Here is a 23,414-nt window from a genome sequence, read left to right on the forward strand (position 1 = left end):
GTGGTGGTGGTGGGGGGGGTCATCATTACTCGTCCCAGTCATCAGTGAGAGAGCCAATTTCCATTTAAAAGAGCACTCTGCTCCTCTTTTCCTTCCTTTGCTCTCCTTTCCCTTCCCTCTCCACCCCTGTCCTCCTCCGTCTCCCTCCACTTCAGAGAGGGCCATCTTTCTGATTTCTCTTCTTCTTCCCTGGCCGTCCTTCTGTCTCTCGTTCTCCACAATGCCCCCAAAGTACTCATTTTAATGCTTTCATGCATGCTCTTTGTGCACGATACGACACACTTTTCTCCTCCTTGAGTGCGAGGAGAGCTCTTGTTTTGCTGGAGCGCAAGATTGCAACAGAGAAGTGTAGGGCTCATAAAAGGTGAGAGAAACTTTAAAGCACGACAAAAAGTAAAATGAAGGACAGAGGAATGTTTAATGTTCTCTGAATGTTCCACGATCTGAGATTTTACGCATCCAGATAAAGGAAAGCACTGCCCTAAAGACCGTCAAAGACAATATTTTTGCTGTTTCACCACTTGGATGCAGTTCAGACATGTTTTTGCAGATTTATGCATCCAGCAGACATCATCGAAAAAACCAAAACGCTGAGCTGAAAGAGGATAAAACTACTCAGAGCTGAGTCATGTGGCCGGTCTCTGTGAAATCCTCACTTGTTAACATGAAAATACTGATGAGTGAAGCTTTAAATACATCTAAAGACTCCAGTGTGCCTCAAAAGCCTTCCAGGTGTGGCAAGAAGATGGCAGGGATTTCAATAATTCACATTTCCAATCATCTTATATTCATGCACTGTATGAAAAATGCTTTAAAACAAGTCTGAAAACATCATAAATCTGCGACATCCCCACATTTCAAATGCCCCTGCACGATAAGAGCATGAAATCACAGGTCTGCTGTGCGAGAACCTGAGGTGGCAGAAATATATTTCTCTTACAATAGTGTTATAAAGCCTTTAATGGGATAATTTCTAATGAAATTACGGCAGCTCTCATTCTGCAGGATTCTGTGGGGAGCCTCCTAAAAGACCCCAATTTCATGTCTAGAGTAACTCTAATTCTTTTGCCCCCTTTGAGGATTGAGTGAAAATGACAATTTAATCCTGGGTGTTTAAAGTGGAGACACTGAAACTGTTCAGTAGAAAAGAAGCCAAAAAAAAAAAAAGAGCTTTCTTAGATCTCAGCGGACCGAGGCTGTACCCACACAAATAGGCTTTCAATTTAAAATGCATTCATCTGGACTGCTCCGGTGTTTTGGGCCCTCCGAAACCCAGACTTTTGAAGACGCAGATACGTGTTCAGGTTCTGGTTTTTGCGTCCTGCCCTGATCCATCACGCTCCTGAACTTTTTCAAGAGGAAAACAAAGACATCCACCTTGACGACCAGTTGAGCTGTCGCCGGTTCGGCGTCGATAAGAAGCTGTTGCTGACCTTGTTGTCTCCGCGAGCAGCCGTACAGCAGCTGAGACCATCTTTGTGTTTCCACTGGTGCTCGTCTTTCTAGTATTTTTTTACACAACTAAGCGACCAACAGTTGGCTTCATGCCCACAGATTATTTCTGAAATGGCGTCAGACAACGCAGACGACTCAAGCCGTCCCACGTCCTCTGTCTCCTCGTGGGCGATCCTAAAGAAATCCAAAGTTATTCACTGTGATCCCTCGAAGCGTGTCTGCCTCAGGGTCTCCTCTCCCCACAGCAGTCACTACTCAGGGCTTATAGGCTGAGGTGAGGGTCGGAATACAGCACGACGGTAGAACAACTGATAAAATGAAACCTCAGCTGTCCACTATACGTCGACAAAAGTGCAGCCCTGACTCAACGAGACCCTGAGGCTCAATGTTCCGAAACCTTTCCCCAAGATATAGAAACGGACCTTTTATTAATCCCCTTTAACTCTTGTGCCTGCTCTGTCTCCCCTGCTGTTGTATTCCTCTCCTGCACCCCGTCTCCCTCTTTGTCTTTGTAATCATGATCGCTCAACGTTGCCTTGACACTGAAGTGCCACTATAAAGGAAACTCCAATCTCAACAGGCAGAGAGACAAGGACTGAGCCGGTGTAATCACTCTCATGGAGGTGTGTGAGGTTGTGTGTTTGTGTCGGTGCTGCGTCCACCTTGGTGTGTTTTTGGGTCTCAGAAAAAAAAAAAAGTGCTGAACAAATACAGGTGAAGCTCAGCACACGGCAGCGGTTCATCTTCCAGATTACATCTTATAATCAGCTTCACATAAAGTTCTCAGCATTTTGTTCTGAGTTGGGTTTTTTTCACTGCAGTGACGTGGACGTCCATGAGTCCACCTGTTTGTTCTGCAGGAAATACATTCATATCACCACTAATTCTGGACACAAGTACAGTTCAGAACCATGATTTAAATCTACAATATTTAAATGAGACCTCAAACAGGACAGAATGTAAGAATAAGATTAGATTTTTTTGATTCAACAAGTGTAACAAGGTAGCTTTCTATTAAAGGCATTTAACTGTGAGAATCTCAAACAATTTCTCTTTTGCTTTTTGGCCACATTTTTCTTTTCTGTGTTTTCAGTATAAAGCGTCACACCTCTGTGGCAACGGCACAACCAGAAGTAAAAAGAGCTCCAAAATGTCTTCTGTCAGCATAACAAAGTTCGACTAAATGTTTGACAAAAGTGCCCACAGATGTTAATAATACCTAAAGAAATGTTGGCTGCTAGAGATGTTTAATTCTTAGTATGTATTTTAACAATCTTTACAAACTCACCCCTCCAACAACTTGCTCCTCTGTAAGTCATTTGAAGTCTCGTTAGATTTATTTTATGGATCAAGTGTGTTTTATTTCTCTAATCTGTTGCCTCCTGTCTACTCTGTCTGAACACAATCCACCAGAGAAGTTCTCAAAATCATGTCACATGACTGCTTGTTGAGGGCTGCAAGGTGGCTCGGTGGTTAGCACCGTTACCTCGCAGCAACAAGGTCGCCGGTTCAGGTTTCTGTGTGGAGTCTCCATGTTCTCCCCGTGCAGCGTGGGTTCTCTCCGGGTTCTCCGGCTTCCTCTCACAGTCCAGAAACATGCTGAGGTTAATTGGTGATTGTAAATTGTCTGTAGGTGTGAATGTGAGTGTGCTTGGTTGTCTGTCTCTAAGTGTAGCCCTGTGATAGACTGGTTACCTGTCCAGGTGAACCTGCCTTCACCCTGAGTCAGCTGGGATAGACTCCAGCCCCCCATGACCCTGGTGAGGATGAAAGTATAGAGATGATGGATGGATGGCTGCTTGTTGCATTTGAATCACTCGTGGCTCAGGGTTAGGGTTAGCTCAGTTGCACCCAGAATTGCAGAATTTTGTTTTTTGCTAATGGGATCTGGTGCAAATGGTTGACTTTTGGAGAACAAAATATCCACATAGAGACACGTCAACCAAGCACACTGACATTCATGCAGACAATTTAGAATCACCAATTAACCTCAACAATTCTGTGGATTGTGGAAAGAAGCTGGAGAAGCCACGCCGCAAACTCCACACACAAGACTCCCATTGAAAAGTCAATTCCAGCTGCCAGAGTTTTAAGGTTCAGGGTTAAGAATCTATCCATATTCTATGACAGTATAATTTGTGGACAAGCCCAAAAAGTAACACAATGCAGCGTGAACACATCCAGTGACCCGCCCGGGTGAAATCAGACTTTCACAATTTGACATAAGTAGTGAAATCTGAAAAACACAGGTCAGCTCTGGAAAAAATGAAGACACCCAAGTCCTGACTCATCTGTCAGATTGCCTCTGGGTGGAAGCTTCCCCTCAAGGCAGCCCGGGTGCAGGATCATGTAATGCCCTGCAGATCTAAAAAAATGAGTGTTTGGCCAAATAAATTAAAATATGCACAAAAGCAACCACACCACAAGCACTTTGACGCTCATCTCTATCGCCTCACACTGCCTCCATACACTCCCCACCACACACACATTTCCTTTTTATCCAAGCATTGCTCTCTTCTGACACAATAAAGTGAACCCAGAGTGTCAGACTCCTCTCTGCCTTTTTAGCCCTGCCACTATTCATCCATCTCTCCTGCCCGAAGCCGGGTCGAAGGGCAGCGAGAGTTCACGTGAGACGATTCCTCTGACAGCGTGCACGTACACATGCTATGATGTAATGCCATAAAAGTGGAGGGGAAAAGAGTCTGGTAACTTCTTACAACTAGCAGTGGATCAGAGAAGAAAGACGAGGAAGTGAAAGAAGCGCGAACACGAGGGCGAACTGATAAGCCAGATGGCGAGATGAGAGGAAAGAGAAGCAAGTAGGAAAAAAAGGGGAAAAAAGAAGAATCAAACCCACAAAGGGAAGAAAAAAAAATGCAAGACACAGACATTCAGGCAAAAAGGGGAAAGGGAAACAATGAATGTAATAAGGGAAAACAAGCTGGTACCAGCGAGGGGATGAAAAGTGCTAAAGCAGCAGCCAGACAGCCTGAGTCTGAGATTAGAGAGGAAGCAAGAGAGGAGAAGGAGGTTAAAGAAAATGGGAAAGGGAAGTGCCGAGCCATTTATTTTTTCTTCTTCTCCTCTTTAATTCATCCTCTTGCTCCTCTTATCACAGATCAGGACTGTGGGCTGCCAGCGCACACACACACACACACACACACACACACACACACACACTCTTGAATGGCATATTGGAGAGTCAAGCAGAAAATGCAGCCCCCGTTCCTCAAAGAGAGAATTTGCCTGAGAGCGTCTGCTGATCTCAGATACTCACTAATTCTCAGGTTGGCTCTCAACTTTCCACCAACTTAACTGCTAACACAGTGCGCTCTGTCGCCGACACCAGTTCTTACGTCACGTTTCAAAAGCCGTACTGGTTGCAGAGCGTTGTCCCAGCGTCCTCTGTGCCTACCGTATGATTACAGAAGAAGAAACGCCAACAAATAACGTATAAAAATGCACTTTCATGGATTTCTATCCCCCGCCTCACAGCTACAGCTGCTACTGACTTACTTGCACAGATTTAGGCCTGAGGTCACGTCAGAGGCTGTCACACACACACACACACTTTGTTGTGTCGCGCTAAGGTAGCCGCACACAACTCACGTGCACAACTGGCACAGTGGTTGTTTATTTCACAATTAGTGCATTTTGTTGCGGGTATTCCGTTGCACTTTAATGTCTGCAGTGTATTGTGGTTTAATGAGATTGAAAACTGCATTTTAATTGCGTTGTGTATGTAAAAGCCCGACCGGGGACCAGAGCCGACAATTAGCAATAAGTGTAAACTCTGTGTGAAGCACGTACGTTTCATTCTTTGTGTTGGGACTATGGTAAACTGCAAATTAAATGGAAAATACACAAACAAACGAAGCAAAAATTAGGCTGAATGAACTTGGAATAAACCGTACATTTGACTATAAATCGTGCTTTAAGTGTCGCTCGTGGCCACAGCACTCAGCAAAGTGTGCACACTGCCTCCTGCAGCTGCTTCAGTTCTTCTCTTCAGTCTCACACCAACACGTGTTTGTTGATCCAAAGCTTAAAATCCCTGAGTTTGTCTTTAGTTCACTGTTTCTGTTTTGACAACTGAACACTGAATTTTAATCATGTCCTGTTTGAAAATGGTCGTTTGATCCGCTTATGACCTTTTCCAGAGCTTTAAATGCATCACAGGCTTCATTAGCAGATGGAATTAACTCAAGTATGGAAGCTCAGTAACATAGATGTGAGATGATAACTCTTGTCTCTCTTTGGTTTGGTTGAGATTTGGAAGTTTTTTGTTGTTGTTGTTGTTTTTGTTTTTGCAGTTTAGTGTGTGCAAAGTGAAAATGCCAAAACACATGGTCCCACTATAGACAGTTCAGAGAGGTGGACATAGTGACTATGATGTCATTTGTTGGGTTGTGGACCACAAGTTGGAACATCTCAGCCCTATGATACCTGATGTAAGTTAGCAGTGGATGTGACTGAGAACTCCAGGATACAATGCACAGAGATACAGTGGCATCCTGTCAATCACAAGGCAACAACACCCTAAAACCTACCTGTGTTATCGTCTGTTTTACTCTGAATAGGACCATCCATCCATCCATCCAGTATCTATACACCACTCAATCCTCACTAGGGTCATGGGCGGCTGGAGTCTATCCCAGCTGACTCAGGGTGAAGGCAGGTTCACCTGGACAGGTAACCAGTCTATCACAGGGCTACACTTAGAGACAGACAACCAAGCACACTCACATTCACACCTACGGACAATTTACAATCACCAATTAACCTCAACATGTTTCTGGACTGTGGGAGGAAGCCGGAGAACCCGGAGAGAACCCACGCTGCACGGGGAGAACATGGAGACTCCACGAGGAAAGATCCCGGTGCATCCACTGGGATGCAAACCGGTGACCTTCTTGCTGCGAGGCAACAATGCTAACCAATTGCGCCACCTTGCAGCCCTGAATAGGACCATCATTTACAACATTGCATTGCAGGAGGCTGGAGACCAGCGGATGCGACCACAAACTCACGAGGACAATGCTTACCAATGATTTTCCACCTCCGTAAATTCTGACTTGTTTTGCAGCTCATCAATTAACAGTCAGTCTGGTTTTAGGAAATCTCATCATACAACTACTGCAGCTTTAAAAGTATTAAATGACTTCATTGACTCTCTTGACAGGAAGCATCATTGTAAAGCTCTTTTCATTGACCTATCCAGTTGATCTTAAACCTCTAAAACTAAGACTTCTCAGAATTTCTCCGCATTCTGTCAACTGGTTTGACGACTGTCTCTCACGTAGAACTCAGTGTGTACAAGCAAACGGACTCACTTCCAGCTGTTTAGAAATTACCAGGGGTGTTCCACAGGGGTCGGTTCTAGGACCACTCCTCTTTATCACATACATAAATAATGTTACTGATAATGTTTCTAATGCCAATTCTCATTTTTTATGCAGATGATGCTGTGATATACACCTCAGCATCTACAGCAGAATATGGTCTATCCTAGCTGCTAACTGCTTTTAATATTGTCCAGTCAAATTTCTTTGACCTAAAACTTGTTTTAAGCAAAACTGAATTCATGTTGTCCTCAAATTCCAAGTCAAAACCACATAACCTGCCTGCAATCACCTCCTCTCAGGGTGTACAGATCGAAATAGTGTCTCAGTACAGATACTTTGGAGTTTTAATCGATGGCTGTCTCTCCTTCACATCCAGCAGCTGCCAAAGAGACTAAAACTGAAACTGGGTTTTCACTTTAGAATCAAGTCTTGCCGGTCCTTTGAGGCCAAAAAGAGACTTGTTGCTGTTGGATTATGGAGACAGGGTATATACGAATGCTTCCGCTCAAAGCCTGAGTGGTTTGGATTCAGTTTATCACGGCGCTTTAAGGTTTATCACCAATTTCAAAACTTTCACTCATCATTGTTTGTTGTACTCTCGTGTTGGATGATCAGATTTGACCACACGAAGGAAAAAACACTGGCATATTTTAATTTATAAATGCATTTCCTCATTATTTACAGGTTTTTATTTGTACAAGAGCTCCAAGTGGTTACAGTCTGCCGTCCCAGGTTCTGTTGCTACTGTCTGCTCCTAACGGGCAAAGAAAGCAGCCAGAGGAATCGCCCCCTGCTGGCTGTTAGGAAGAATGCGATTTCAAGGCACATCTTGGCTTCAACCTGCAGGCTACCTCCATCTTTTATAAACAGTCTAAGTGTCCCACACAGGACTCAAACTCCAGTCTCATAAGTCAAAGTCTCCTGGGTAATACCACCACCAACCGCCCACCTCTTAACGTGAACTTCTCTTATGTGTAAAGCAAACAAAACTGGCGAGCCACCTAATGTGAGACCAACAGAAGCCATGCAGGCATCTCACAGTTTTGCAGTCTTTCTTGTGAACCTAATAAGTTTTGCACTTCTGATTTGCATCTTGTCCCATGTATGTGCACCAACATGTGATGACAGCAGCAGAAGCTGTAGGCACAGCTCGAGAAAATAATGTTCGTTCATGTGTTTGTTGTGTGTCAAAGTGAAATCCACTCGTGTTTCTACAGTGAAATGAAACTGGAGAACAGTTGCTCTCTACGTGTGACAATAAATCACAAAGATCCCGCTCTGCCCACGTACGTCTCTCCATCTTAATCCGCATTTCAAATTTGTTTTGAGTTTTCCGACTGTGTACATTTCGCACTTTCAAGCTCGACCACTTTTTCAAAGAAATCTTCCTGTCTCTGAGATATAATGCCCTTCAAAAAATTGATTGTCACGCTATTATTGTGGATGTCGCCGGAGAGTTACAGCGAGCTGTGGCCTGCTTTTCTTGTCTCCTCAGTGAAATGTGTTTTATAGGTTTACCTCACATTTTAGGGAATCAACCATCTTCATTCCGGGGAAGACAGATTGCAAAAGCTGGTCCAACACTTGTTAGAAGAACCTCCTCTAAAAATGAGCAGTATTGACGTGTGGTGCATGCATTTTTGATAACCAGTCACATCTCCTACGCTGCCTGTTCCAAAGACATTAATTTTTTATTCAGCTCTCCTCACTCTACAAATTTACCTCCAGGATCATCAATACACGATATGTCAGAGGATTTTCTTTCTCCTAGATTTCCTTTTGTAATGGAGACATCAAACGGCTATGGTATGGGACGGCTTTATGTAACAGCCTCACAAGTACATTTCCGTACAACCTACACGTTGTCAGCTTGTTAAACTGCTGAATAACTCCTCATGCAAAGGATGGGTGGTTTTAATTTGGAAGCCTTAAAAGACTGCTGCTGTCAAAGGTAAATATTAAATGCCACCTCTCTCCCAAAAAAAGTGCCTACTCATCTCGTAATGATGCCTTCCAGGGGTCTCATTAGAGAGAAACTGACAGCGAAATGCAAACATCTCGAACATAAACACCTATGTTGTATTGCTCTAATTATTCGCTGATAGTTTAGAAACCTGAGCTGCAGTCTGAGATTCATACTAATTGCCTTGACTGACAATACCCCTGGGGTCAGTTTTAATTTGGGGCTGTTAGAGGTAAAACAGCAGCAGCATTGTGAGGCAATGTGTGCGCTCGCAAACACGTGGACGCACACGTACCCGAGGCTCAGAGCCGTTCTCACAACACAAAGGCTGGGTATGAATATGTAGATTTCTGTTTTCATCAGTGTGACAATCTGCCACTCAAGGCTCGTGCTAAGCTGCGTTCGGCTGCGTCGTGGCGCGTTCGCGACTTCACCCCCCGCCGTCGATGACAGAACTGGATCTGGGTTGTATTTTTTTCTGTAGGTAAAGACAGCGCAGTCAAATTTAAAGGAGTATTTAATGATTTTCTTGCAGCACAAAGCGCAACATAATTGAGTGCCGTTTAATGCAAATGTCTCTGTAATGATTTGCAGACATTTCTGACTTTCCTAATGACTCGCCGCTTTAGTGCCACCACGAGGTTTGACATTTGTGTTTTGCGGTGAAAATGTCCCAACAAATCCTGGGTTTGTTTCCAGGAATTCAAGACAAACATCAATGACTGTGGCGATTCCTAATTGTTAATTAGTCCTATCATTACACTTGCATTTTGTCCATTATCGAGGCCCTTGACCTTTAGTTTAATACCTGTAATGCAAATCACATTTCATCCACTATTTGTTTAGCGCCAGAGACATGATAATTGAGGGACATGCCACGTAAAGAGCACATATTTTGCATATTTATTAAGTGTAGAATTACAGTTTGGGGTTCAACTAGAATATTTACATGCGATAATGTTAAAAAAACACATTAATATCCCCAGATTGTACACTGCTGCAGCACCTCCACCACCCTCCCTTCGAAATGCTCTGCTGTAGCTCCTCTCTCTTCAATGTTTCCCTGAAAAGCCCAGTCTGCTCTGACCGATCAGGTGGCCCGACAAGGTCAGACAAGGCTGCTTACAGAATGTAACCTCAGATCTGTGAGAACAGGGCTGCACCTTTAGCAGAAGAAGTGAGGTAATAATTGCACACCATGAGGAAGCCGCTGATTGTTTGTTTGAGGGCCACTAGGCGGATGTTATGCAAACGTGTTTCATAGTGACAGTAACAGAGGAAATGCCTCGACTTTGAATTAAGTGTGGATCACAGATTTTGGCTGCAGGTGAATCAGTGGTTAGCACTGTTCTTTCTGCATGGAGTCTCCATGTTCTCCCCGTGCAGCATGGGTTCTGTCCGGGTTCTCCGGCTTCCTCCCACAGTCCAGAAACATGCTGAGGTTAATTGGTGATTGTAAATTGTCCGTAGGTGTGAATGTGAGTGTGCTTGGTTGTCTGTCTCTAAGTGTAGCCCTGTGATAGACTGGTTACCTGTCCAGGTGAACCTGCCTTCACCCTGAGTCAGCTGGGATAGACTCCAGCCCCCCATGACCCTGGTGAGGATTAAGGTGTAGAGATGATGGATGGATGGAGGTAGGTAAGGAGCACCATTTTCTGTAGGAGAGAAAACTTTGGACCTTTTACGTGCACAAAAAACTGCCATAAAACCCCCCAAATGAAAAGGAAAACCCCAAAAAGCAACACAGGCTTTTCAAAGAAACAGAAATAGAGAATTCAAAACCACCAAAAACAGCAACACGTCGTCACGTCTCACTATTTATTTCAATAGTTACCGACAACGCTGTAGACTTGCCCGTGAGGACTTTATTAGTCCTTACTAGCAAATGAAAGTCTGTCAACTCACTAAACTTAGATGGATGCGAATAAATGCCAGCATGTTTGCATTCCGCTGAGTTTCTAACAAAAGCAATCAGGCAAAGGTTAAGATAACCTGTCGCATTGTTGTTTTGAATAAAACCAGACTGTAGACAGAGCAGTGGTTACTTAGGCAACCCTTTTTTGGATTTACAAATGCCTAACAATGAAGGGAAAGTGCGACAAAAGAGCATCCGCCTTTCAGTCAATGTGAATGTTCTTTTATGACATTGTTAGTTTTAGATATAACAATGTCGCGCTGCACTGCGATCGTGAATGGGTTGTTTATTTCATTTCAGCGACCTTGGTAAAGATTTGGAGGTTAAGTTCCCTCTAACGTCATTGTAAAAGTGCTGTTGACTGTTTCTGTGTTCAAACTTTATCCCAGGAAGCACAAATACAGAAACATGAAGCCTTTTCTTTGCTTTTTCTCAAACTGCTAGTCTCAGGCTTCTAGGCTGTAAGATTGACTGTATAAAGCTTTCTGTCCAAGGGTCTATTGTGGTGTTAGAGACAAACTGTATTACAGCAAATAAAGCTGATAACCATCCTGTCAAATGAAGAGGAGAGCCTCGACAGCGGCTCATTCCATTATTAGTTTTTCTCGTGTGTGTGTGTTCGCATGTCGTGTTTCTATGTGGACAGCAGGGAGATGAAGAGACGAGATATGAGATGGACTATAATAGTCTGAAAAGTTTTCAATTGTATTGGGCTTGAAGAGAAAAAAAAGTTGGTGACAATGTAGCTTCCTGTTACTGAAAGGACTGAAAGGCTTTGAAAAAAATAAAGAAGCAAAGTGACATACTGGCTGAACCACAGCAGTGAGCACTGGCATCAGGGTGGGCAAGGACTGGCAGCCTTCCAGGGCACCACTACAAAGGAGTTCAGAGGACGGAGAGCCGTCATGTGGTCCAGGAAGAGGTACAGCAGGGTTAGCAAGACGGCGGGGAAGCAGCAGCGGGGTGCGTGGACGTGATCCGAGCAAACCACTGATTACGAGATCACTGGTTTAGAAGTCTAGAAGGCCGGGCCGTGTTGGATTATGTTCCCAATCCAGTTGGTTTGCAACATCCTCCCAAGCCTATGCAGCCTTTTCCACTGAGGTCTGGCAGAAGCATTGATGAGAGCACACAATCCCTGGAGCATGTCTTGAGAGGCTGTTGAAAGGATCTGAGGGAGTGGCGCTAACATCCTGGACCAGGTGCCGAATGGTGCAGCGGGGGTTGCCATCTGAACAGAGACCCAGTGAGGAAGGTGACAGACTTTTTGTTAAGGAAAATAACTAACTTCAGCAACACACAAGGTCATCCGGTGGGCTTGTTGCCACTGTTTGGGAGCTGAAGACTCATGTTGCTTCCCAGACATCATCACAGGCACCACAGTCAAGCTGGACATCATCCTGATGTTTGAAACAAAAAGGCAAAGGGCCCTGCTGGAAGACACTGTGTACTGAGAAGACCAGATGGAGGAGCCCTCCGGAGAGCCAAGCACGCAGACTTGGTAGGGAAGTACTGATGCCAAGCAATGTGTACGCAGTGTGTGCTGATTGAGGCCTGCTGATTGAGGGACCTTTGGTGACCATATGCAGGGCCTTCAGGCTGCCTGGCACCACAGGAGTCCACTGGAAGAGAACCGCCAATAAAGGCTGCTAAAAACGCACAATGATCAAAAGAAGGATCTGATCGACCCTGGATTGGTCAAGAATGTCTTATATCCAAAGACCGAAAACACCACATGTCAACTCTTTAAGTTTAAATCTTCAGTTGGTCACATGGGGGGCCATCAGAAACAAGCTGTGAACACAACACTGATGCATCACCTCTTAGGTTCATGTGCTTAACGTGCTAGCTGCAGTGATGGACCAGCACTATCATTGATTTGCAGACATGACACTGTCCATCAGATGTTTTCCCTCGTCCATGTCTGTGTCTTCCTCTGTTCATGTGTGTGGTCTGTGTCCTTCTTTTTAGTTAATTTCTGTTTAATTTTGAAGCAGTTTTGAATTTTGAATGTAGCGTTTTCAGTATTTTTGGCTTTCTCCCTGTTTGTGTTTTCCCGCCTTTTTGATTTGTGTTTTCCCGCCTTTTTGATTGCTGATGGACATCGGTCTTATGCAATTTTCTCGTAGACTTCTAAACAATTGACGTGTTTTTGCAACCAAATGTGTCGCCCTCTGCTGGCTGTTGGACGTAATGCAGGGTTGGGTCACTACTTCTGTGTTGGCTTCACTTTTCACATCCAATCAGCCCCTGTATGTTCATTTAGTCGAGTCTCTCTTTCTTTGCCTGTGAACCCTGTATCCTTCCCTGAGTGCCTCCTCACTGGTGTTGTTACTTTCACTTTTGGATTTATCTGGTTTTGCAGTTTACTTTTGGACTTCATTTGGTCTGATTCTTTTTTTTTTTAAAACCCAGACTCTCCAGTGACACTCGTTATGGCTTGCTTTTCTGCCACCTTCCATTATCACCACCCATAACTTTTATTAAAGTTTTCTTTTTGTTTACTCGTCCTGCCTTTATCCTGCACTTGGGTCTCTTTTCAAACTCTTGCTAACACCAGATCAATGCAAGTCAAATATTCGATCTCCTTCAGCGCAATTTTCGGTTACTACCAGCTCTTTTGGGAAATACCTCTTTCTTTAGCTGCTGAACGCTTCACTATGTTCATCAGCTAATCACTAAGTAGCTGAAAACAGTTGCCTGCTGCAGCTGAAGCGACTGCCCACACACTCCTCTGAGTGTGAGTGTGTGTGCACATTCACTACCCATCAGTCACGGAGACTCCAGGAACAAGTGAGAACCTGTGATTGGTAGAGAAACTCCCAGCTGCTGTCCAGAGTCACAGACCATATCTAATTTGAACAGACAGATTACAGTTTTTTAACTGCAAGAAAGCACATCTTTTGAGCCCGAGTGTGTGTGTGTGTGTGTCTCTGACATTCCCACAGTAGCCTGTCTTTAATACAACAACCACTAGGCCTATTAAATATCCCCTGATCTCTGGCCGTGGCATTTACTTCTCCCTCTCCATCCTTCCCTTCATCCCTACAGCCAAACAACGCCCATGGCGACAACTGCCCTTTCATCAAGGGGAGTGTATCTGTGCCTGTGTGTATTTGTGTGTATGCATCTTTTCAACTTTGAGCTAAAAAAAGGCGCACGCAAAAAACATTACGGCCAGGCTTCAAAGACAGGATTATTGCTGAGAACCGAGAGAGAGCAGGAATTACTCTGAACACCAGCAACAGCTCTGACTGCTGATGTCTGTGTGCAGACACTGAAATTACACATGTCCACAGTCAGCGCGTATAGAATGTATACACATAAAAAATAGTGTTTCAATGTGAGTAATATAAGATTTGTGTGTATAATTGTGTCTGTTACTGTGCTTGTATAACATGCAAGTTTTCCTTCTTGTGACCTGCTCTGTTGTGCATTTGTAGGTCTGGCATGCTTTTACTGTACATAATGGAGTCTGTGATTCTATTTGCCATCGCTGTTCTTTGTAGCTGTGCTACTTTGCATTAAAACACACGACACAGCACGTTGCCAAGTGCTGCTAAAATGACTTTGTCCTATTTGCATGTATTGGTTTGGAATTTACAAGTAAAGATAAAACTTTCTTTTTTGAAGCTCTTTGAAAACTATTTTCTTCACATCTTCTTTTACTTGTTTGAGTTATTGACCTTAATTCCTCTTAATCCTAAAATCAGACCCCAGTCTGGTAACGTTGTTACTGCACTGCAAAAAGTACCCGTCTTCAGAAATTATTTAAACCAGACCGTAGTAAAACTAAGACATCCTTTAAAGAATTGATGTTCTTGATGGAAAATAAATTGATTTAGCGTTTTCTGGTATAATTTAATATCCTGACTTTTTATTGGAAATTTGGTTCAGATCAGAAACATATAAAATTATCCAAAACCACCGGCGTGCCACTTCTTTTGAGAAATCATAGATTGGAAGATTGAATATGAGCCAAACAAGTTAACAGTTTTTGCAGGGTTCAGTGGCTGCCACTGAGCTGCTGCCAGGGTCCTCATTTACTGCTGTTTATCACCAGCCTGCTAACATTGCGTCCTGTGGGACGATAAATGGCTGGACGCCAAAGAGCACATGAATCACCTTGTTAATGACAGAACAACACAGATTGCACATGGTTGCATGTGAAGCTGCACGCAGCATGTGTTCGTCTTTCATCACATGTGCGCTGCCCTCTGACAAGTGTAAATTGTGTCTGCAGTTATCTTGAGTGTTGCTGTTGTTGTTGTTGTTGCATCACTCAGATACTTGTCTTTGCATTACTTTGGGCCTTATTACTGCTGCCACGACTGTTTTCTGATGTGCTTGGAGCTGCATTGGTTGAGTCAAGGTGCTCTTAGTAAAGTGTTGTTGATCACACCAGCTAAACTTGACAGGGTAATTCCTCAGGGAGGGAAGGAGAGAGCGATGGGGAGGGAGAGAGAGCGTAAGAAATGTGGAAAAAAAAAGAGAAAAACAGGAGAGTAGAAAGGTAAGTGAGGAGAGATGAGAAACACAGACACTATGACAAGCACAAATGGAGAAAAATTAAGCATTCAGAGGAAGCAGGAACGCACAGTAAAGTAATCACATACAAACAAGCACATCTGTGAACATAGAGACACACACGCACTGCACACACCGACATAATCTCACACAGGCAACTGCATCTCCATTTCTGGATGTATAAACATTGCACAGTGAGACCTGCCTGAAGTCTCTGCACACAAACAGCTATGACGGAGGCTAACCTTGCCAGCCAGGCTTGCAGACAGGCTTGACGTCAATGCGAACGGGGACGCTGTGCAAGGCTCTCTTCTGGCCGCAGTCCCACGCCGTCACCTGGATCTCGTACTGCTGCTGCCGGTCGTAGCTCAGCTTCTCTGTGTTCCGGATGTTACCTGGAGCGGAGAAAAGGTCAAGGTCAGCTTCGACCCAAATAGCTTTTTAAAGCGACTCATTAAAATGTATTGCAGGGCCCAGTCCGCCCATTGTGCCTCTTAATGAAAACAGTTTGTGCCGAACAGTTTGGGCACATCGACGGCCACGAATTGCAACGTTTGAAATTTTGAGACCCCGAAAGCTAAAAAAAAAAAATCAGCTAACAGCATGTCAGTAAACAAGACGGCTTCTTATTGTCCGGTTGGGGAAGTGATAAAGTTAATCATCATCGGTGAGTCCAACTTTCTCCTCGAGCATCCTGTGCAGTTGGCTTCTGTATTTCAGCTTCAGCACGTTTCCATTGTTGCCGAGGTTTCCCATCAGTGAAAAAGCCAAACACCTGAAATTAATTTAGACAATTACGGTTAATATGAGGCAGCTCATTAGGGAGGATTGGACGATTCTTGTTTTGATCAACAGGCCTTTCTCACCGAAGACATTTTTGATTATTCACATTAGGAGAAGCGCAGGTGTAAATAAAACTGATGATGGCTGAATTCCATTTAGCTGCTTCACGTTCAGGGTCCTAAACGTGTGTCGCTGACGAACCTCCCAGTTCTTTGGGGGGAGGGGTGCAAAAACATGTATTACACCCACACATAGATGCTGAACAATAAATCATTTAATAGTGAGAGGTGATGGCATTGACTGTGTAAAAGATGGACGTAGCAACCGGCCCTGAAAAATGAAGCCAACCCGGAAGTGTCAAAAACCTGCAGCATCACTACGTCCACTAGCTGCTGGCTCCACAAAGCCCTGGCTCCCATAGACTGGAACTGGAAAAGAAGTGATCACAGATCACCAAATACTGCATTCCTACAGCTCAGGATTTTGTTCTTATTAGTTTTCATGGTCAAATCCAGAGATCAGGTGACCAATCTGAAAATAAATCAATACTGAATTTGTAAAAAATCGTCAACATTTTGCGGGTCAAGGGGCGTGGCTGACTTGATTGACAGTCGGCAGCGACGATGCAGACGGAGCGAGCAGAAGGCGGTAAATGTGGGCGGGGCAGAGTGGGCCCGCCTCTCGATCCGTCTGACCAATCGCTGCTCCTATGGCTCCGCCCCCCCTCCCACAATTCTTGCGTCACTGGCTCCAAAAATCCAAGATGTCAACCAGGAAGTAGCAAAACCCTGGCTTCATGTTCTCAGTGCAGAAACCAACGGGTGACGTCACGGTAGCTACGTCCATCTTTTGTACAGTCTATGGGTGATGGGAGCTCCTGCTGAGTTCATAGCATCGTCAGTTTGACCATCACAAAGCGGCGCAGTGCTTAAATACAGCCCATAATAGCACTTATCATGTCCTGGTAGACCACAGCTGTGTTAGAGATGTGTCCGACAAGATTCTCCCAAAGCATCTCCAAGACAATCCCTCAAGTCAGAAGTACATTTTACAAGACGCAGCATGACTTTACAGCACAAATGTCTCCTGGGGTCCCACAAGCTCAGATTTTGATACAACACATTTCCAGGATAATTAATCCCACCTAAAACATGTGTGCATAACTATATCTAGAAGTGAACAAGGCTTCCTCAAGTGGGCTTACATCAGTCAAAGCAGTCTGAAAATGTACTCTTTACATTTCAATAGCAAAAAGACATGATGCTGTAGGAGTCTACCTCTACATGAGACACAACATAGAACATGTTTCTGTGTTTTTTAACATAAATCACACACGGTTTGTTTAACCTCACACTTTATAGGAAGCTCCTGAGATCCTCATTCATCCATAAAGGTGTGAGAGTCCATTCAGTCATCCTGTGTAATTCATGCTTCAGACAAGCAGCCGTCAAGTCACTTCTTTGCCAGGAAATGTGACCTTTCTTAGTCCCAGTGTGCCAGTATGGAGTCTGAGGATGCTTCACATGTGTAAAACGAAGGACAAACAGACCGTCTTTGTTCGCATTTCTAGTGGCAGAGAATACGTTCCACCATCCGGTTGTCGTACTAATGTGTACGTCACTACAAGGACACCCGATGAGGTGTGTGTGTGTGTTGTTATTGTGTGCATCGACCACATTGTGTGTGGGATTTGAGTCACCACAAAGGAGACCAAGCAAGTGGTGTGTATGTAGAACAACAGCTGGATTTGGTGCATCCAGTTGTTCTGAGCAACTTGGCTCAGGTGCCTCTAAGTGCAGCCGGACAACTTCAGTGCATCAGTGTTTGCTTCATGACCAGATATCGTTATGCTGATATTCAAAAACGGTTGTTGAGGCCGAAGTCAAACACTAGAATCAACAAAAAGCCTCCAGAGCTGCAGACACGACGACTTTGCTGACAGCGACTCTGCCTTCAGCAAAGTCATTTTAAAGACACAAAACTTTTCTGTCTCGGTTTGAGCATCTGCAAAACACCATCACAGTCCTGCCGCCACGAGGCCTGCAACTTCTACGAGATGAGCTCAGGAAGGAAAAGCCTTCGCAGGTCTGCCTGAATTTCAACTCCGAGTCCTTTTGTTCTGGAACTGGACCCGTCTCCAGGACTGGCAGGATTTTCATCTGGGAGACGCTCGCAAGACATTTCAGCAATAAGGAGTTTTTAAAAGCATGTTTAGATTGTGGGGAGAATTCATAATGCTTAACATGGCTTTTAGTTAAACTCTACACAAAGCTTTAATCTCTCGTTAAACTTATTGTTGCCTCCGATCTGGAACAAGGCTGTCGACTGGGAGCTTTCCTCACACAAACTGCTGTGCGTCGGAAAAACTAAAGCGGATTGGCGAGTTGATTTAAAATATATTAAGCACGTTGTTTTGTGGAACATTTTTACTCTGCAGTGAGCGGCATAAAACCCAAATCTGTGCGGCGTAAGTGAGAAACAGTCCGGAGTGGAAGGCTGGCTTTACAGAGCTGTAAAATGACTGTGTGCAGCTAAATGAGCTTCATTTTACTGAAGTCATAAGCAATGTGCAACGGATGTTTTTCCATATTCATCGCTGCTCTTTTAAATTTATTCTTAATGGATCTGTTCTTCAGCCTGGTTCTCGGGAAGAAAAAAAAAAACCCAGCACTTATAGAGTTTAGCATAAACGAGAGAAGTATTAAAAGTTAAGTGTACTTGCTTATACTCTGCCTTGGGGAGAGTAAATAAGAGGAGCTCCACTCTGCAGCCTTGTATGTCTTTATGGTGCTTTTGATTCATCACATTTCAGTGTGTTGCTGCTTTTTTTTTTTTCTTTTGCTTATCCAGTGTGTGTGTGTGTGTGTTTGCTTAAAGGAGTAATGGGTATTTCATTTTAAACCATCATTATATATCATTGTCAAATTAACTGTGATGCCTTAATATAATCACCGTAACAAATGAGATCATGGCAGCGATGACAGGTAGCCTCCATCTCTCAAAGTGCTTTGATTAGTGCTAATGTTTTTCAAAATTAAGACCACGTTTCCATTAAATCCCCGCAGCTCCCCGACGCAAAAAGCCACGCCGCTAACTCGTCCCCTCGTTCACCTCCTGTTTCTGAAGGTAATCAGGACCCCACCCCTCCACCAACCCCTATTAGCCTCTAACGGTGTCACCATCCAACACGAGCCGGGCCGCCGTTGTTCTGGAAGTTCTCACGCTTTGTTTATCAGCTCTGACACGAGTCACATCAAGGTCTTCATTAGTTTTAATGACTGATGATTATTGCAGCATCAACACAGAGCAACACCTTCACTCGTCACCTGCTGTTTTGCCACATCCACCTTAATAAACCAACAGGAATCAGGTTATTTCAGCTTAGAGAGCATAAATCTTAGAAACCCTTGTGGGGGAGTGGAGTTATATCTGCAACTAATGAGGTGTACTACAGGAAAGGTGTTCCCAGAAACACTTGTGCCACCTTTTGTTTTTTATTTATTTACATCTACATTTGCTTACAGGTGTTGGGGAGTTCTGCTGCTGCTTATGTGAAAAAAGTAATTAAAAATAATAAATTGCCTCCAGTGACATAAGTTTGAAGCAGTGGAATCTAAAGACGACAATATAAAGAATGTGTGGAGCTAGAAAGCTCAGCACATCTCCTCATCTCTACTTGAAGCTGGTCCCTCACGGCCACATTAGCCTCCACGAACGTATTCCACCCAAATCTGTGATCGACGTGTCCAGCTGCATTGTGGGTAATGCAATGTAATCCAAGGAAGAAGGATGTGTGGCATAAAAAAGACAATATCTCTGCTTCTGCTGCATCAATTTTAATCTTTTTTTTAATTGTCCATTGTGAGCCAGACAATTCTACAGGAGCACAACGGGGACAGACTGGGGCATGAAAGCAACCCGGGACTTTGATCCAGGACGGCAAACCAACACAACCAGCAAGCGAACACAATGCACTCCACGGCAGGGCTTTTTTAACACCCTGATTCTTACACAAGCCAGTCGAGGAGCGTCACAAATTCCAGTTATATCAGATCGGTGCAGTATTTCACTTGGGATATGTTGTATTTCCTCCTTTGTTTCACACTGAACAGCAATACTTCCTCAAAGACAGCCTGCCGTTGGACTTCATCCTCATCCTAAATAACCACGTTTAAGAAGGTGAAGTCTTTTGAAAGCTGGCTCTTCAGCTTTCTGGATTTGGGTCGATGTGAAAGTCATGAATCACTGCTGCAGAAGTCAAGTTATAAATTAAGTTTAAAAGCGATGTAGGTGGAATTCCCACATGCACACTACGATAACAATTCAACCCACAGAAGCTTTGCAACTCATCACAGCTTCATATAGAAAGATCTTAGAGATGCGTATGTATCAGAATTAACACACAATGAGGTTGTAATGTGAAAACAACAAAAACCACCCATTCATCTCTGCAGTACTCTCTGCAACCACCACAGCCAGTCGTGAAGCAGCTTTTCCACAAAAAATTATCTCTGCTTCTTGAACTGATTGCATTCAGAAGTCTCGGCACCTCGGTCCCATCGAGTGAACCAGTCCAATGTTTCCACCAGTTTGAAGTGGAACCATTGCAATCAAGGATCCATCATCAAAGGAGAAATGCTGCACGATCTCATTTTCCAGCCCGTAGAATATGACGCGCTCGCTGTGGACGTCACGGCTCGCAATTCAGGTCAAGTTACAAACATTATTGTTTCTAGATGGAAGTCAATTTATTTATGGTTTAAAATGCTCCAAACACATCAAAATTAGGAACTGGAACGGAACCTATTATTGGTGGACTTGTTGGTAGCCATGACCCATTTTCCAGTCCAGCATCTCTTCTGAGCAGAGTGCATGAAGGGACTTCTTGTAGTCCTAATGTGTCCGTTAATATTTGATGAGTCTTCCACTACGGACCGATGACAATGCGCTACACGCAGCCAGGCCCGGGCAGGAAGGAGGGCATCCTGATGGAGAACACTCGTAAGGGTGTAAAGTGTATTGAAAGGAGACACGACTGGCCATTATGGGGAAGCGTAGTTGGAATGAATTACGGCGATTTGTATTTGGACGCTTGTGAAGGTTTTTGCATTGTGGGGAGCGGGATGCAGGTGCAGCAGGAGCCCAGCGCTGATAGTATTCGAGTGTGTGAGCGGGAGAATTAGCTGTAATTCATACGAGGACGGCATTGTTCGCCTCCCCGTCCTCCTCATCACTCATTCTCCGTCTCCCCTCGGTTAGAAGGCCTTCCCTCCTCCTCCTCCTCCCGCCTCCCCTCGTCCAACTCTCCCATTCTCTCTCAGTGCACATCATTGTCTCAATGTTTTGCAGCCTCATCCCATTTCACTGTTTGCTGCCTCATCTGTTGTGCTGCTCTGCCTCTTATTTTTCTACACACACACACACACACACACACACACATGCACACTTGCACTCTCACACCTTTCTGCATGACGGAGGTTCCTATTCCTGCTCCTTCAATTACTACATCAACTTATCCGTGTCAGCAGGCTGTGCGTGCTGTGACTGCTGCTAAGGGTGGCCAGCTAGTAAATGACTGCTTTACCCTCCATCTCACACTCTCTATTTGCCTCTCTATCAAAGCCACATAAACACACACACACACACACACACACAAGCAAACCATCACTGCATCTGTCTCTGTGAATTCCTTCCATTACCCCTTTATAATTACTCTCCACTACAGAGCGGTTCTTACCTAACGCTGCTCTTTGTTTAAAGGACAACGCAGGCAGTCAGCTTCCTTTTTCTTATTATTGTTCAAAAATACTAGAAAAAACAAAAATGTTTCATCTGTCAACACTTTCCAACTTTTATAAAATAGCAGGTACTGGACTTTTTTTTTAGTAAATGTTGTGTTAAATACTCATTCAGGTGAAACATAAAGTGTTTTTTAGGGACTACTTCTCCAGTTTTACACATTTGCTATGCTAATGATGTGTGTGGGACAGTTTCCATGCTGACTGTAGCAACAGGTCTTATTGTACGGTGCAGATATGGGGTACGATAGTGAGACATGTCCCGATCAGGTCTTTGTTAGTCCCAGTCTGATCCCATTTTCCTAATCTGGACACTGTTCAAGTATTGTAGAGCAACTGCAGTGCCTGTAATGATCCCCAGGAGGGAGCATCGAGGGAGTTTATCTAGAAAAGGGGCTTCATGACAAAGTCGTCTGTAGCGCTTAGATCAAGCTGGGTTCAGCTTTGATAGTGGTTGTACATCCCAGTGACCAGCTGCCCTTATGGTCTGCATCATGTGTTCATGGCGTAAAATAGCAATATGACCACAGTACAAATGTCCAGTACACTAAATGTGTAATACAAAGTCATTAATTATTCATGAATAATGCTGTATTTATTAGGAACTGTATTTATTGTCAATAATGCTCCCATTTACAGTTAAATGGACAATAAAGCCAGGCACGTGTTCAGAAGGAGCTACCTTGCTATCATTTCATTTCATCGTCTGTAGCGTCTTTGGGTTCTCCATCAGCTTGCTTGTTATGTTCAGTTTAAAAACACTCATGAAATATTCCACAAACCAAAGGGTGATGTCATGGTTGCTGCTTCTATCCACGTCCCTCTAACTCTGATGATCTCCTGTGTTTTTGTTCTGGCATCATCATGAAAGTGGCATTGACCGTTTTAAGAAGATCTGTAGGGCTTGTTGCCATAACAACATTTATGCCCCCCTCAGGAAACTAACTTTGGTTTAACCTTCATTTTTCACCTCCCAACATCATTCAACTGCCCCGTTCTTCAGTTTATGACCAAATATCTGCAAAACTTGCGACATTACCAACAACCTTTTAGCCATCATGTTAGCATGCTAAGCTGCTTAACTGAGATAACAATCACAGCAGCTTAAACATTTTATCTACATTTTAATTAAATGTCTGCCTGTTAGCATTGTCATTGACAGTATCTTAGCACGCTGATGGTAGTATTTAGGTCAAAACACCAGAGCGGTAACGTAGAGCCTCACAGAGCTGCCAGCATGTTCAGAGACCTGATGCTGAACTGCAGGGCAGCATCCGTTGGCACGGCGTTGGCATTACTCTGCCGCACGAATACTAAAAGTGTTCCCACCCGTTTCGACTGCCTGTTAAACGGCCATTATCAGTTGTTATCTCACCCACAGATATCAGCAGCAGGTGGCCTCCTCCGCCTTCTCGTCGGCTCAGCAGTCCGTTTTAACCTCCGTTTAATGCTGCTTCTTCATCATCCATTTAATGGTGGAGGTTTCCACTTAGAAAGCACCTATCTACCATTTGGAGGAGTAGGTTGGAGCAAAAGTCAACGGGCTTTCAGCCAGGAGACTGTCTTGGACCATCATTAAAGGCTTTTTGATTCACTGTTGTTTATAGTTTACTTGCGTTTTCAGG

General features: G+C 44.0%; 1 protein-coding gene across 1 annotated transcript in view; it reads right to left on the minus strand.

The window, feature by feature from the left end:
- The window catches only part of LOC103362784 (calsyntenin-2), a gene marked incomplete at its 3' end in the record, with an annotated part of 206,548 nt that overhangs the window by 96,944 nt on the left and 86,190 nt on the right, over window positions 1–23,414 (minus strand). The window contains exon 5 of the mRNA XM_008289268.1: window positions 15,454–15,603. Within this exon, the coding sequence (XP_008287490.1) occupies window positions 15,454–15,603 (150 nt within the window). The remainder of the gene's footprint in view (window positions 1–15,453; window positions 15,604–23,414) is intronic.

This window comes from Stegastes partitus, unplaced genomic scaffold (assembly GCF_000690725.1).
Source record: "Stegastes partitus isolate 25-593 unplaced genomic scaffold, Stegastes_partitus-1.0.2 Scaffold602, whole genome shotgun sequence".
In the NCBI taxonomy this organism is placed as follows: domain Eukaryota; kingdom Metazoa; phylum Chordata; class Actinopteri; family Pomacentridae; genus Stegastes; species Stegastes partitus.